Source organism: Cygnus olor, chromosome 17, assembly GCF_009769625.2.
Source record: "Cygnus olor isolate bCygOlo1 chromosome 17, bCygOlo1.pri.v2, whole genome shotgun sequence".
Taxonomy (NCBI): domain Eukaryota; kingdom Metazoa; phylum Chordata; class Aves; order Anseriformes; family Anatidae; genus Cygnus; species Cygnus olor.
In genome coordinates, this window is record NC_049185.1 from 6,250,274 (window position 1) to 6,265,615 (window position 15,342).

A 15,342-nucleotide genomic window follows, 5' to 3' on the forward strand; every position below is an offset into this window, starting at 1 on the left:
CTCTAAAAACCTTTACTGTATATATCATATTTTGCTCTTTGGAACAACTGTTAGTTTTCCAGTGTTCAACTGAGACAGCTCATCAACGTCTTTTCCTGTTCTAAATCCTAGAATAGGGCACCTTATGTACCCTATGTTGAGAAGATACACTGTTCGTTTCAAACACCAGTACAAGACTTCAGGCTCCTTGGCTGAAGTAAGAGGTACTGTTGGTGTACCATGAATTTCATTTAATCTTGTCCATAGCAAGCAGTTTTGATAAACTTTTGCAGAGCAAAATACTCCAGGTGAATGTAAGTCAACTTCTTGCCATCTGTGTTTCAGTATTTATAATTCTGGTTCTCTCCCTTCTCAGTATCAGAATAAATGTAACAAACTATTGGAAATGAATTGCTGGAATGGTCTGTGTTTTGTCAATTGAAAAGATGAGCAGCCCTTTTACATACATTTTTAGTTAAATTTATTGGTGAGTTATGGTGAAGAACTGTTCTGACTGAAAGAGAGTCAAGCAGAAAAGGGATATTTTTAAGCCAGGTCAGTTCCCGTATCAGTTCATTGAACGTCCTCACAAATTCTAGCGTGTGATGGAGGTAAGAACAAGTGAGCGGTGTGGGGAGAGGGCATTAAATGCTGAAGTTGTCACTATGACCAGAAAGTTACTTGTTAAACTTACCAGGCTTTTATGATTGCTTGGATAAAAAGTGATTTTAAGACACTTTATTTACCTCTAACCTTGACTCAAAAAGTTGTGCTTTATTTCTTAGAAAGGCACAACCAGATTTCCCCTTGTGGGTGAAACTAAAATTAAACATCTGTTGAGTAATACTTTAATAAAATGCTCCTTACCCCCAAATTTTGGTAAAGCTTTTTTTCTGACTCGTGGGTGGGTTTGATTGAAGGAAATGATCTGATGGGTCGTGAAGGATGTGTGTGATTATACTTAACACAAACTGGAAACATTCAATCTTCAACTGTTTTTCTTCAAGTATCTGGAAAAGCTTCATGACAGTTTCTGTTTTCATTGCAGAAAGGCATTTTCATCAGCTTGAAACGTAGCAATAGCTTATTTTTCTTCTGCCTTTCTTCTGCAGTTAGTATTTCAAACAATATCAACAGTCTAACAGGTTTTCTAAATGAGATTCTAGGCATTTTTTCTGTTAAAGCAGGAAGATCTACTTTGCCTACTTCACAGTTCTTTCATCGTACTCCTTCAAAACTGATCTGATAACAGTGGGTGCTAAAACTGCATACAAATTCAGAATGTTCTCATCAGCAGACGCAGTGAATATCTATCTTTAGTACAAATGAATGCTCAGCAGATTTTTACGTAGTCAGCACAAAAAGGTTCTCAGAATGTACAGGGAAATCTGACAGATCAAACTGCTTTGCTGTTCGAACCACCATGTTGTGAGACATACAAAATAACTAGGTTTAGAGAAACCAATTTCCTTGCCAGGTTTCCTGTTTGTATCTCAGAAAGGGTTTACAATGTTTTTTGAAATATAAAGGTGTAGGAATAAAAGTTCTTATTAGATAGATCTCTGATCGTGGAATAAATGGTATTGGGTGCTTTCCTGCTAGTAGAAATGTCAGCCTGCTTCAGAACAGTGATAATTCTCCTTTTCCAGGGTGAATACGAAGATAGAGATCATATTGTCTCTTTCTTACCAAATTGGTTCTGATGTTTCCTGACACATGGACACGTCAGTGTGTTCAGGGAAAAAAAGTGCTTTAAAAAGAGGTCATTTGATAGATTGAAGCCTGGAGCTTGCTTTTTCTTAAATTTTGTTAGGATATGCTACGTTCTTGATATTTTGTTATCTTGTTGCAGGACAATCCTCCGTATGACAAAGGAGCCTTCAGAATCGAAATCAACTTTCCAGCAGAATATCCATTCAAACCTCCTAAGATTACATTTAAAACAAAGATCTATCACCCTAACATCGATGAAAAGGGTCAGGTTTGTCTGCCAGTAATTAGTGCTGAAAACTGGAAGCCAGCAACCAAAACTGACCAAGGTAGGAGTCTATGGGGAAAAAAATGTACATCAAGAGTCTTTGCATTGTGTGTTTGAAGCTAGTAGCATTTCACCTTGTCAGGCGGTCACTGCTTTCCTGATGTATCTGTTTCCATAAGCTTTGCATCATGAATCACATGTTGTGAGCACAGTGTGCAACTCTTTTGGAATCTCATTTTGTTATTAGAACATAAGGTAATGACACTGACTTGTGGCATTTCCACCTCCAGGAAACCGCAAAACTCTTAATGACTGAAGAGTTTATTAAGGTGGTAGCTCATGGTATATTTAAAAAAAAAAAAAAAGCATTTCTGTTGGCAATATGGAGAGAATGGTGAGGGTCATACTTTGTGTTTAGTTTTAAACAGTGACTTTATAATCTAAGTGTGTTGTTTGCCTTGTTTGGTTAAGCGAAAACAGAATTATAACACAAATTAACTCTTAGCTCTTAAAAGATCACTGCTGTGAGGCTTAGTGTGTAGAGTGTCTTTGGATAAGAATTTAACTATTTTAAGGAAGACGTTTCATCAGGTTCTTGGCCAGACTGAGAGTATGATATGAATAGGCTTTGTCTGTTGTTGTTGTTCCTGTTGGGGTGAGAATTTCATTTTTTCTGGCAGGGAACGATAAATTTGATATTAAGTGATTACTACTGTACACTTAAAAAAAAAAAAAAAAAAAAAAAAAGGGGGAGGGGGGCAAGCATTCTTGCAATAACTGCATGTTTTAACAAGTTGAATGCAAATCAATAGCAGTTTAATCCAGTGCAAGAACTTCAATGGCACTGATCTGTCTTGGTCTGCAGGAAAAAGTATTTCCATCTTCCAGACTCTTTAGGATTATTTTCATGTGAACCTTGTTCCTGATAGTAAACAATGCTCTAGTTAAGATTTCTGTATATTTTTCTATGCTAATAAAACTACTTAGTTTGCACCATCTCACCCCACTGACAAAATAAAATATGTATATATACATATATATATATATATTTCTTTTGGAAAAGAATGAGCAGTTGAGTGCTGGGGGGAAGTGGGGACAGAAGCAAAAAACTTGTTAAATAGATAGTGAAGATCTTGCAATTTATTCTGGATTTTTCCTAGACTACGTAGGACAAAGATCCTTTGGAGAAATGAAATTAAAGTAATGTGTAGAAGGTTTCTGTGAACAACTTAGTAGTTGTCTTAACTAGGGAAGGCTAATAAGTTGAAGAAAAGGAACCACCTCCACCTGGCTGTACGTGCGAGTTGGCATCCGTTGGAACAATTGAGGAAATAATTTGCATGTGGGAAATAGTGTTTCCTGAAGAAGTAGTAAAATCCTCTTTTTCTGAGAAAAGCAATAAAGTACCTTAAAATTAGAATTTGGAACAAATCCTGGGTACCAAAATATTTCAAATTTCTCATTCTGCTATTTATGGTCTTTCGTGCTTTTTTTCCTCTTAAAGAAGTCATTTTAGACAAGTCATTTTAGTGTCAATGTCTGATGTTGTTAATTCATCTTTGTATGAGCCTGCAACAGTATCATTACAGCCCTGCTTTTAAGCGTCTATTCCTTTTTCTGTAGGACTCTTCTGCACTGAAAAATAAACTTCAGTTCCTTTTTCAGGAAATAAAGCAACGTTATTAGTATGGTGTCAAAATAATTGGTTTTGATCAGTCAAGTGTCAGAGAATAGAGAAATGAGGTTTATCATAGATCATTAACTCATCTTTCATATAATGTTTACATTACAGTTGAACTTCTTTATTAATTTTGCTTAATACTAAGAGACTACTGTGACTTTACGGTTTTAAAATGCTGTGACTGTTGAGGCAATTACTGGTTTTAGGAATTTAGGGAATTAGGAAAAATGCTATTTTTTTCTGGTTTGTGTGTTAACTTTCTGTAAAGTGTTACTGGATTATTACAGTGTTTTAGCATGTTTTACTGAGTGAAAAGGGTTACATACAGTATTGATCCTAGTCTCGTAAGTAAATAGTAGTAATATGAGTTTTCAGAAGTACAGGACAGGCAAGTTGCTGTGAAGTAAGCTAGTACCAATTCTGCATTCCTTAGATAGTTTGTTACAGTTTAAACTCTGATTTATGGTAAGAAATGTTCCTGCTTGGCAATATATTGACAACCTTACTTCTTGGGAGTTTGAGAGGTGTGTCCCTCCTTTGTGTCAGGTAAGGGTAGAAAAGAGTACGAGTGTGAGGAGACTTGTGCTCTGAAAGAAGCTGCTCTAGCATCTACCAGAGTGATCAGTACTGTAAACTTATATTGCCAAACTAGGGAGAATGCAGTTAAACTGGTAGGTAGCAGTTTCAGAACAAACAATAGCCCCTGACTCTGCACACAATGTGTAGTTCTGTTGTGGAGCTCCCTGCCACTGGATGTTATGGCTCTCAGTATTTGACGTGAGTTCAGAAGGAGGAGGCTGGCTGTGGTGTGTAATGCATGCAGTTAACAGGTGTGGTACACTTGCTTTAAAATATCTTGGTACTGCTTGGTGTTGCTCTGGATAGCCCAAACTTACTTCAAGTGGAATGTTGTTATTGTCATACAGAGAAATGCATTTTCTGTGTCCTGCCCTGTTATGCACCTACCTCTCAGTGGATGGATATCAGATCTCAGGATTGTTGTAACCAATTTAGCTTTAAATGGTCATGAGAACATATATGAGGAAAATGTAGCAATAAATGTCAGTTGTATATGAGTTTCATTTTGTAAATGTGAAGTATGATTTAGTTATTGTAAGAATGACTTCCTTTGACAGTGATGGTGAATGCTGATGAAATGGCTGTGAACAGTAAGGTAAAAAGCATCTTATGGTTCTTAACCATTTGTTTTCCACAGTATATCTCTACTAGGAGATATATTTGGCAGTTTAGAATAATGACAAGACTTGCCTGCTGTTTGTAGGGGAAGTAAGAGTCGTAGAAAGATATAAAGCTGAAAAAATGGTTTCCCGAAGCAGGCCCAATTACAATTGAATGGTGTAATTCATTGTGACGGGTGTCAGGAAAAAATGCTTCACAATGGAAGTTTCAGAGTTCTCTTCATCCAGTCCATTTTAGATGAGCTTTTCTGTGAAACTTAGTTTCCTTCTTAGCTGTATGAAAAGTATTTCATGGATAGGATGCTAATTACATGGGAAATAATTTGCAATGCATTTTGATCTATACTGAAGTAGTTGATTCTGCTTACAGATATGATTTTCTGATACTCACTGTCATCGAACTCAATCTTGGCATACTGCTATAGCTCGTTCATGCAGTACCTTGGTCTGCTCTTGAAAAGACTCTAGACTTGTAGGGGTATATGTAAATGCAGTTTTTTTCTTATTGGGGGATCTTGCTTACATTTTCATATTAAAAATGAACCGTCTTAGTATCTGACAATATTTATACTTCTTTTGACAGTAATCCAGTCCCTCATAGCACTGGTGAATGATCCACAGCCCGAGCATCCCCTTCGGGCTGACCTAGCTGAAGAATACTCTAAGGACCGTAAAAAATTCTGTAAGAACGCTGAAGAGTTTACAAAGAAATATGGTGAAAAGCGACCAGTGGACTAAAATCTGACACAGTTGATGTCAGCAACGTATGATAGAAGATCGGAGCAGTGCATTTGAGACACCCCGTAAAGCAGGACTCTATGGAAAATTGACAAGTGCCACCTTTCGGTGTTAACTTGTGGCTGTTACTAACTTTCTACAGTTTTCTTAATCAAAAGTGGGCTAGGTAACCTGTAAAGAAAGGATTAAAAATTTAAGATGTTCTAGTTCTGCTTTCTTTGTTTAAAAATCACTGCTTCAATATACTTTAAAGTATGCTGTTTTCTTTTTCTTGTCAGAATTTATCAAAAATATCTTAGACTTATATTCTGCCCTTAAATTGAAAAGGTTGTGGCTGTCATTTCTTTTTTCCCTTGCAGTTCCCACTATCCTGAGTTCATTTAATTCTTCATTGAATTTTCTCTCCTTCCCCAAACTGATGTCTTAGAAAAAATATCCCAGTTCTGGCAGAAAATGATTGAGTGTTTGGCAGTTTTGTTTACTTTTCTCTTTGAACATTGCACTGTGCTTTTTGGGACTTGCTGCAAGTTCCCTTTAACTTCAGTTTGTAACATAATAAACAAAAAAACAAACCCCACAAATACAATCAGAAATAATGTCCAGGTCTTATGTAAATCTGGCTGGTGTTACCACAAAATGTTTATTAAACGGGGAAACCCAAGTTTTTGTGTGCGTGATTGAATTAAAATATGGCTTATGTCCTGCTTTTGGAAAACTTTGGGAAAAAAAATCCATAGCAAACAAGTAGTGGAATGTGATTACAAACTCCTTTCACTTCTTTATGCCTATGCATAGTAGCTAGGAAAACATGCACAGAACATTGCTACCAGTTTCAGAAACTGAGGACCAAGAGGTACCAAAGTAATAAACTGTTCTTGAGTAAAAAGTCAGTATTTTAGAAAAAAAAATTGAATTCAAATACTAAATCTGTCAGCACTGCTAGTTATCTGAGTATGTTTTCTCATCAGAATGCATATGGAACATCTGTGCTTTAGGGGATGGCACTCATGTCACTTCCCTGCCCAGTTGCTGTACAGTTCTTACTTAAAATAGTATGAGAATAGGATTAAGCAATAAACTGTAAGAGTACACTTCACTACTGCTGTTCCTGTGTTTTAAAAATACATGTTAGATGGTTTAATGAGTACTTCAAGTATTGTTCTATCACTAACTTAATCAGGCAGAGCTCTTTTCCCTTTGCTCCAGGGCACACCCATGCTGAAGGATGCCCTTTCTGCTCAAAACTGAGCATCCTCTACTCTCTATTGCTTCTCTTCTGCCTGCCTGTCCTAAATCTAAAGTGTGATCATAGCTCCATGGTCAAACTGCCATACAGTCAAACTGCCTTCTCTTCCCCACCTGTGGAATTTGGGTATGTTAATGAGCAAACACATTTCCAGAAATCCATAGGTATCTGGGAGTACATATCACGTTGATATGCACAAAGTTGAACTAGAAAATCCCTCACACCCAGATGGTTGTTTTTACTCCTAAATTCAGTTTTAATACAGCCTCTGCCTCAACCTTTCAGAACTAGTGTGTCAAGCGGTAGGTCTCCTTTTTTGGTTTTTAATGTATTGTATATTTGCTATTTCTTCATTCACTCTTCTCATCCAGCTTTTATTTCAGACTTAGTGTAAACAATGACAGCCCAGTACCTCACCTCTGTCGAAAGTAAATTTTTTTATAAGTTAGGGAGCTAAGAAATTTTATGTTTAAGTGTTCTTAGACAGATTCTTTGGCAGGTAAATAAAGTTAAACCACATTCACCTTATTTACGGAAACTTGCATTTCGTAAGTGTTTTCAGGCTTGTGAGAGCACTGTCTATTACCAAATTTTCACATCTTTGTGTCTTCATTTGCAGACAGTTGGTACTGATTTTGTTTCATTCACGCTCACTCAGATTCATAATAAAATAATGCCAAATTATCTGTCAAACTGAAGTGTGTGTAACTTCTGCATCAGATGAGTCACTGTACCTTTTGATCATGTCTGCTGACATGGAAACTTTCCATTCTTTAAATTTGCATATTTTTTTGATTATTTAAAACAACTGTGGCACTAGTTTACTGCCATCGTTACTACTAAACAATATACTTTCTGGTTGTAAGCCTCTCAGGTTAAAGACTGCATTTCTTTGAATCAGTGTGACTTGGATGCCATTGAAAGGGAACTGGAAGGGCTGTGTAATTCAAGGAGCTGCAGCTGATTCATACAGGCCTATAGCAGTGCTATACACTGGCTACTCGAATTCATCTGTAAAGATCATGTAGAAGACAGGTGTTGCTATCAGTTCTCATTGTGTGTTCTTCATAGCTGAATTTCTAAACTATGAGGTGTGTAACATAAATAATGGCTTTTGTCTGTAGGTGGCCCTTGGAAAGAAAGATGAGACATCAAATACTGTACTGTATGGTTGAAGTCGGGGGGGGGGTAGGGGAGAAGTCAAATCCTTTGTTAACTCAGGAAATCAAGCTCTTGTGCTCTTTGGTTCCCTAAGCCATGCTGAATTCTAAACATGCAGTTTAAAATCCAAAATAAAAACAACATACTGGTGAAACTACACCCAGGAGCACTGGTATAGGCTTTCTGCAATTCCATACTGCTACCCTAATAAAAATTGCTCTCAAAGGTGGTGTGGCATGGTTTTGTTTTCAGACTTCTTAAGTATTTTGATCCAGCATCATTCATACGTAGTGGTCTGAATGCATTTTTAATTTGAACTCAATGTTATTTTAAATTAAAGCTTTCATAGAACTGCTGAGAAAACTTCACCCTGTGTATTTTATGCAATTGAAAGGTTTCTTATTTAGAAGTCCTTTAGTAGTTTTTTATTCATTTTCCCATTTAACACTCATTTGAATTTAAAAGAAAATTTGTTTCGATGCTGTTCACTTAAAAATATGGTATTTATAGAATGTTTTTCTTAACTGTACAGAACCAACTCACGTTAAGACTGCTGTCATCATGTTAATTTCCATGTTGAGCTAGCAGAAAATGCACACAAGTCAACATGTTGTAACCTATTGATTGTGATCAGAGCAAATTGATCAATTAGGATATGGTGCAATCTAAAAGTTAAAAATAAGGTTAAAAATTATACATCGAAATATGGTCCCATTATATTAAAAGCTGAGAACTATTAGCTAAACTGTGTTGGTGTCAGGCATATTCCTGTACACGAGTAAGATACCATCAGTCACTAGATGGCACTCACACGTCTAACCAGGTCTGGCTCTTAGTCACCTTCTACAGGTTTACCATCTCTTTTTTTTTTCGGCTTCTGTTGTCAACACAACATAAACTTTACCATCAAACACCAATGGGACAAGCTTCAGAAGTTGTCATTCCACGTGATAGCTACTACTGTAACCTGAAACTGTTTTGTATAGCACTTGCACAGTGTGGCAGATGTTTAAAAAAAAAAAAAATTGTCAAATTAACTCTGTGATAGTAATCTCGAAAATAACCTGAAAAAATATTTATAAAATGTCCTTGGTGATGTTTTTTTGTATTTGTACAGAACAAAAACTCCCTCAGATGTCCAAAATGAAAGGTGAACTTGTTCCCATTAATGATATAAAAGGATGTTCTTTTGGCATTCTGCATGTGAGTGGATACATGAGTGTTTTTTAGCTAAAAGTAAAAACGAAAGTCTCTTGAAGCATTACAATAGAAAAAGGCCTGAGTTTATTCTTCATTTAAAAGAATGATGGTCATATTGAAATTTTTAATATTTTAAAAACAGTTAAAAGTAATGCTAAGTAGAGTGCTTTTGTGCAGAAAATTAGTGTAAACAATATTTTTTCCCCACATGAAAGTTACGAGCAAGTGACAGGGCCACAGTTAAAAATGCAATTAAACATAGGATTACTAGGGCTTGTTGGAGTTCAAATGCTTTCATGATTAGAATAAAAATGAGCAAAGGTACGAGGACTTTGTCCCCTTGAAAACTTGCTGCTAGCTGGTGGACAGCCATCCCATGCATTTTTCATGGCAGGCAGTGGGCAGCACAGTAACGGGTGCTGGTGAGCTCCTACATGCAGCAGCTCCTGAAATAGCAGCTGGGTCAACAGTTGCTGTTCCTGCAAAGTCATCCAAAAAAAAAACCATGAAAGGGCTGTCACTGATAGTTACTCTCCTGTGATGGCTCAATGCTGAGGCAACAAAAATAGAAAGCGCCTTAGTAGTGCTCACTGAGGAATGCCATGGAGCATGGCTGCACTCACCATCAGGCTAAAACCACGATCTGGCTGCTCTGACCAGGGAAGTGCTCCAAAGTAACGTGCCCTTGGCACCAATGGGCAGGCACGAGCAGCAGGTGAGGGTCCATGCAGCAAGACTGTGCGTTAAGAAAATGAAATGTTGCACGTTTCTAGTCCCCCTGTAGCCAGCCTACAATGATGGGTTGTTCCAAAGCCTTTGCTACCCAGTATGTGGGTTTGGGTTTTGTTTTGGCAAGTAAGTCCAGAAATGAAAAATGTTGCTGAAACAGAAACGATCGTGCCTGTCAGGGTGCTAGCAAGCTCGTTGGTCTCACAGCGAACTGTCTTCGTGCCGTTTACCATCACGTTGGCCAGAATTGACCTCTGGTAGGTTGACCTGACCTGTGCTGCCACGCTGGTGCCACGGAATGGTGTGCGAGTGGGCTACACTGAGAAGAGCTGTAACGTTCAAAGCAGATGCTGTGACCTAAAAACTGGGCTTTGGGGTACTGCCTGTCACTGCTCACAGGGTGTTGCACCTTCCATGAAAGGCCTAATGCCATCCCCAGCTCCTGTCAGGGAGGTAGCACAAACAACAGTGGGCTGGCTTCTGCGCATCCTCAAAGTACAAACATAGGACTGTGTGTATGCTTGCTTCCTTAAAGATCTTTGAATGAACAAAGCTGAATGTTCCTGGTTTTGTAATGGCCCTGCAGCTCTGGCTTAATTAATGTCTGGAGTTCGTGCAGGCGCTCCCAGGACTGCGAGAAATCGTCTGGTCCTTCACCACAGCCACCGATGGGTGGGATGCTCGGGTACCCTGGATGCACCATCAGTTCAATCGTTACGGTCCTGCTCTGTGGCGTCGGGTGTACGGGCGTGGGTGCCTTGGATGTGAACTCCACAATGGCAGCGTCGATGGCACTCCAGATGGTGCTCACAGACATGTTCTTGCCCATGGTACTCAAGCCTATGTAAATGTCTGGCCACCTGCAGCCAGAGGTGGGAACACAGATATTAACGCTAACAAGGCAGTCAGACAAGAGCGTGTCATGTCCAGTGGACTAGGCATCACAGTTTCTTTCTTTATCAAAATCAAGACACTATTTAGCGTAGCAGTTCTGCAGCCTGGCAGAAAGTCACAGCAGAGCCCCAATACCAGCGTTTCTGTTATTACTCTGGTAACATATACTGCATCACAGCACTGGCCTTGTTTGGCATCTGAGCGCTTACAGGTGCACAGCATTGGCACAAAAGGGAAGAATGGAGCTAAACTGAAAAATGCCACTTGATTAAAATAACTATTTATAGGCCAATTAAAACCTGAATAATAACTATTTCCAGATAATAGTAACCTTCAGCTATGTGGGGAAAAAAAGTGACTGAAATAAAATGGAAACCTACTTGATTAACAAATCATTCTCCTCATATGTATCAAAGAGCCGCAAGAACTCAAAGGACAAGACGAAGCACCAGGCAAAATGTTGCTACTGCTAAAGACCATACACAGCTAAGAGGACACCAGCTAAAAGCTGCTTCTTATATAGCTTCAGCACAATTCTTTGTTCAAGTCTGGCTGCAAACTGCAGTTCTAGTTTGGTACATAAAAGCCCAGGAAGGATGTGCAAGTGTATCTGAGGGCAGAATGAGAAGGCTTTTGGAAGAAACAAGCTAGACGCTCTACCCATGTGGTCAAGGATGAGCCCAGCTGAATGCCCTCATCTGAGCTGAGTTTGCAGCACTTGGGGAAAAAAAATAGTTAACATTTTTTTAACTGTAAACTGATCAAACTTGCTCAAAAGAGAGCTGTGTTGTTACGCAGTAAGCACGGTCTTGCCCTCTACAGTGTCATAAAGTGTACTCAGAGGGCTCAGTGTGGTATCTCTTTGCACAGATGCAGAAATTGAATTGCAGCTTGTTTTCCTGTGACTTCTGCTGACCACCTTCTCCGCATTTTCCCGGGATTTTTCACATTATATGTTTCTTTTGTAGCAGTCCATTCCTCCTCACTCTCCCTGGTACCTGGAGAAGAGGAGGAGCCTGGCCCACTGCAGTGTTTTCAGGCAGGAGGCAGCTGCACTTATTGGGGCGGTGCCACAGTGGGTATAAAGGCACAGCTCCCATAGCAGCCCTTTCTCTGGGTTCCTTCCTGAGGGCCAGTAGGGTGGGTGCTGCAGCAGGGGCTTCTTGGAGGTCCTGTGATATGGCCCCCAGAGGGCATAGGGAGCACTGGAGCATGCAGGATTTCTGCCAAGCTCCCCTGCGTTATTCCTGGTGCAAAGCTGCACTAAAAGGTAGGTTAATCTCTCTTGATTTCCCACTCTGAGTTACTGTACCCCTCTCCTCAGAAATGAGCTGTTCTAGGAGAGTCTGCGTGCTCTGCCTGGAAAGAGCACAGTGAAACGCTGGCGTGCTGTTGGTGTTGAGAACAACTGAAACCCTAAACAAATTGTGTAAAAGCCAAGAAAATAACTTTTTCAGTAGACTGAGAAAGTAATTAAGTGTGCCACAAAGGACAGGTGACTGCAAGGATCTCAGCTAAATAACTTTTCATCTGTAAAACACTGGTTTAAGTTTTTAAAAGAAGTATGTTACTGTTGGAAGGACTGAGCTCTTGAGATGCAGGACACTGAAAAGACTGCTTAAAGCAGTGATCGCTTTCTGTGGCGCTGCATGCTCTCTGACCTTCTTGTCTCCCCATAACTACAGGTACTTGTTTTTAATTAGTCTATTTCCTGCTACTTAAAACCCTTTCTCCACTATTCCAAGGAGATGAGAAGTTATCTTTTGAAACCTTCCCCATGATTTTACTTTCAGAGCTTCAGTGTTGAAGTAGCACCTCAGCCTCCTAATGTCCCAGAAGCCAGACTAATCTACTTGATTAGAAAGGCTGAGAAGCAAACCCTGAAAAGAACAATCCCTTTCAGGTAAGAGGTGAGTTATCCCTGTTCAAACAAAACTGCATGCTACCCTTAGTGTCTCTAGTGCTGTTGTACTGCTGCTGAAGCCCCTTGGAAACCCCAAATTGGAGAGAGAAAGATCTTGTTCCATCCCTGAAAAGATCCTATCAGAAACTGACAAGATCTTAAAGATTTACCACAAAAAGGATGAGTAAAGCCTGTCTTACCTTATTCCGTGACTTGTAAACACATCCACTGTGTTAAGAGAATCTTCTTCTACTCCCAGATAAAAGTCCATCAGGGATGGTGTGATCCAGTCACAGTTATGAAGGCCTGGCTCTATTGGGACACGTGTGTATTTGATCCCATATTCTTCTAACACCTCTGCAAACACATTCCTGACCTCTGTAAGTAAAAACAGAGATACTTTAGTCAGGAATCAAAAAATCAACGCACATTCCCTGCAACCTGTTAGCCCAGAGACATCTTTTCCTTTCTGCATTTAAAAAAAAAATGTATCCCATTTGGTTTCTCTTCTGCTGAAATGGTTTTGTTCATCTTGATGGGAGTCCCCTTCTAAACTGGAAATATCTGGAAACATTACTCCCTCAATGCCTGCTACAGGTGCCTTATCTTCCCCTCAGCACTAAGCATTTAGTCCAGCAAATTCTCTTAAGTGAGCCTAGTTGTAGAGTTGCACCTGAGGCATCCGCACAGCTGGGAAGAGGTTCTTCACCAAGCCTCTGCACAGGTGTATCTGTTGAAAGAGTAAATTACCAAGAGCTGTGTTGATGTGGGGAAATACTGATTTTTGCTGTTTTCCATCTCTACCACATTGACCTTAGTTGAAAAACGGATACAGATACTTGTCCACCTATGGAAAGCATGTTGAGACCTGCAAAGATTGGTGTGGAAATGCAACTGACAGGATGGAGATCTTGAAGCACTTGAAAGAGCTACCAGCTTCAATCTCAGTGACTAACTTGACCCAGGTGAGAACGCTCAAACTGCAATTGTAGGGCCTCTTCAAGGTCTTATAAGGCTTATTGCCCAGGAAGCCATGGCAAGTGGAGTCATCTCTCAGCTGACTGTCTCTCACCTGCTTGGTGCTGGGAAGAAGAGGAGTGCCTTCTTACCTGGGAGGACATGAACGTGCTGGTGCCCATCCATATGAGGAGGTAGGTGGCCTGTCAGCTCATGGAACAGCTCCACCTGGGCCTTTAGCTCCTGCTTCACCTGTACAGGAGAGAAGGGTTAAAGAAAGACCTGTCAGTAGGCTGAGGTCAGAAGAGTGCATGGTGCCTCCTGGAGATATTGCTGGCCTGTACGTGGGACAACATGCTGAGAGGTACAGGTTTCTATCACTCTGGGTGAGTGGATGGTGCTGATGCAGGGATTTAAAAAAAAAAAACTATATTTGAATACCCCTTTTCCTTTAAAATGGAGGGCTGCTTTAATCCCATAGGCACTTTTGATCATCTGAACACATTTATCCTTGTTCATGGGGCAAAACCAGCCACTCCCCTAGAGAACAAAAGCCTCTGACAAGGTGATGCAAGGCCTACTTAGCACTTCTCTGGCATTTTCCCTTTATTGATTTTCTAGGTTCTTCGTAAGTATCTGTTCCAATGTCTATTCTGCCCCGTTGGACAAGTAGTTAGCAGCACATTAGCGTGCGTGCCTGTCACTGAAGCAGGGAGGAATGGGTTCTCAAAGGTTGCACAGGCTTTGGCAAAATTAGGTGTAGGACACAGAAAGGCAGCTCCAGATGCCAAAATACAACCTAGATTCATCTGTAAGCATACTCCCAGCTGGGACCTGCGAATGACCTTCAACGGTTACATTCTGGGATAAGTGCAGGTTACGTTTTATTAGTAAAGTAAGTTGCATGGTTGTATGTGGATTTCTCCTACCTCTGACATATTCAGGAGACCTTTTGATAGGGCTGTTCTGAATCCCATCTTCCCATGGAAAAATCCATCTTCATTGAGCAGAGAAGAGTTTGTCTTGAGCACCTCACATACAGGGGAGCCCTCGGAGAGGTTGGCATGCAGTCCTATTGGGATGTTGTATCTGTAACAGGATTGAAATATCTGTTAAGCTTTGCACCTCTACCTTCCTTACTGGGTCCAAAGAGTGAGATTTCAGTGAAAGAGCTACTCAGATCTAAACAGTGTTGTGCTCACTAGAGTACATCTTTGGACCTCTGCTCTTCTAGAAAGGAAAGCAGAACACACTAGAACAGAGCAGAGTATTACTAGATAACAATCCTGTCCAGCTTCTGAGACTCCCCCAATTCTGTTCTCATCCTAGTTCATGTGGAGAGCAGCCACAAGGCACTTCAGACTAAATTTTGTAACTACAGTAAAAGCTATAACTGTATGGTACTGAACTCATTAGTGACTGACAGAAATCTGGACCTTGCAACTCTGTTCTAAAGCATTTCATTAGCCCAGGTATTCCCTTGAGCTCACACTTTTGAAGATGCTGCATTTCTGAGACATTAGAGTTTTACTTGATGACCTCTAAAGCTGCCTTTAAGCAGAACCCAGCTATATATCAACAATGCCAAAGGCAGCAGTTATGGCAACAGCACAGGCTACAAGTGTAAATACTGCCTGAGTTTAAGGGTAACCTGGTCCAAGAGGCTGCACCTGAAAT

At 40.0% G+C, this 15,342-nt stretch overlaps 2 protein-coding genes across 4 annotated transcripts in view; one reads left to right on the forward strand and one right to left on the reverse strand.

Moving 5' to 3' along the window:
- Positions 1-7,514, forward strand: part of UBE2L3 (ubiquitin conjugating enzyme E2 L3) — a 19,614-nt gene extending 12,100 nt beyond the window's left edge. For both annotated transcript variants that reach the window (XM_040577354.1, XM_040577353.1), the window contains exons 3-4: positions 1,832-2,018; positions 5,421-7,514. In XM_040577354.1, the coding sequence (XP_040433288.1) occupies positions 1,832-2,018; positions 5,421-5,575 (342 nt within the window). In that variant the 3' untranslated portion in view covers positions 5,576-7,514. The remainder of the gene's footprint in view (positions 1-1,831; positions 2,019-5,420) is intronic.
- Positions 5,927-15,342, reverse strand: part of YDJC (YdjC chitooligosaccharide deacetylase homolog) — a 22,212-nt gene continuing 12,796 nt past the window's right edge. For both annotated transcript variants that reach the window (XM_040577352.1, XM_040577351.1), the window contains exons 3-6: positions 14,595-14,754; positions 13,818-13,917; positions 12,909-13,086; positions 5,927-10,771 (exon numbers count right to left, since the gene is read on the reverse strand). In XM_040577352.1, the coding sequence (XP_040433286.1) occupies positions 10,441-10,771; positions 12,909-13,086; positions 13,818-13,917; positions 14,595-14,754 (769 nt within the window). In that variant the 3' untranslated portion in view covers positions 5,927-10,440. The remainder of the gene's footprint in view (positions 10,772-12,908; positions 13,087-13,817; positions 13,918-14,594; positions 14,755-15,342) is intronic.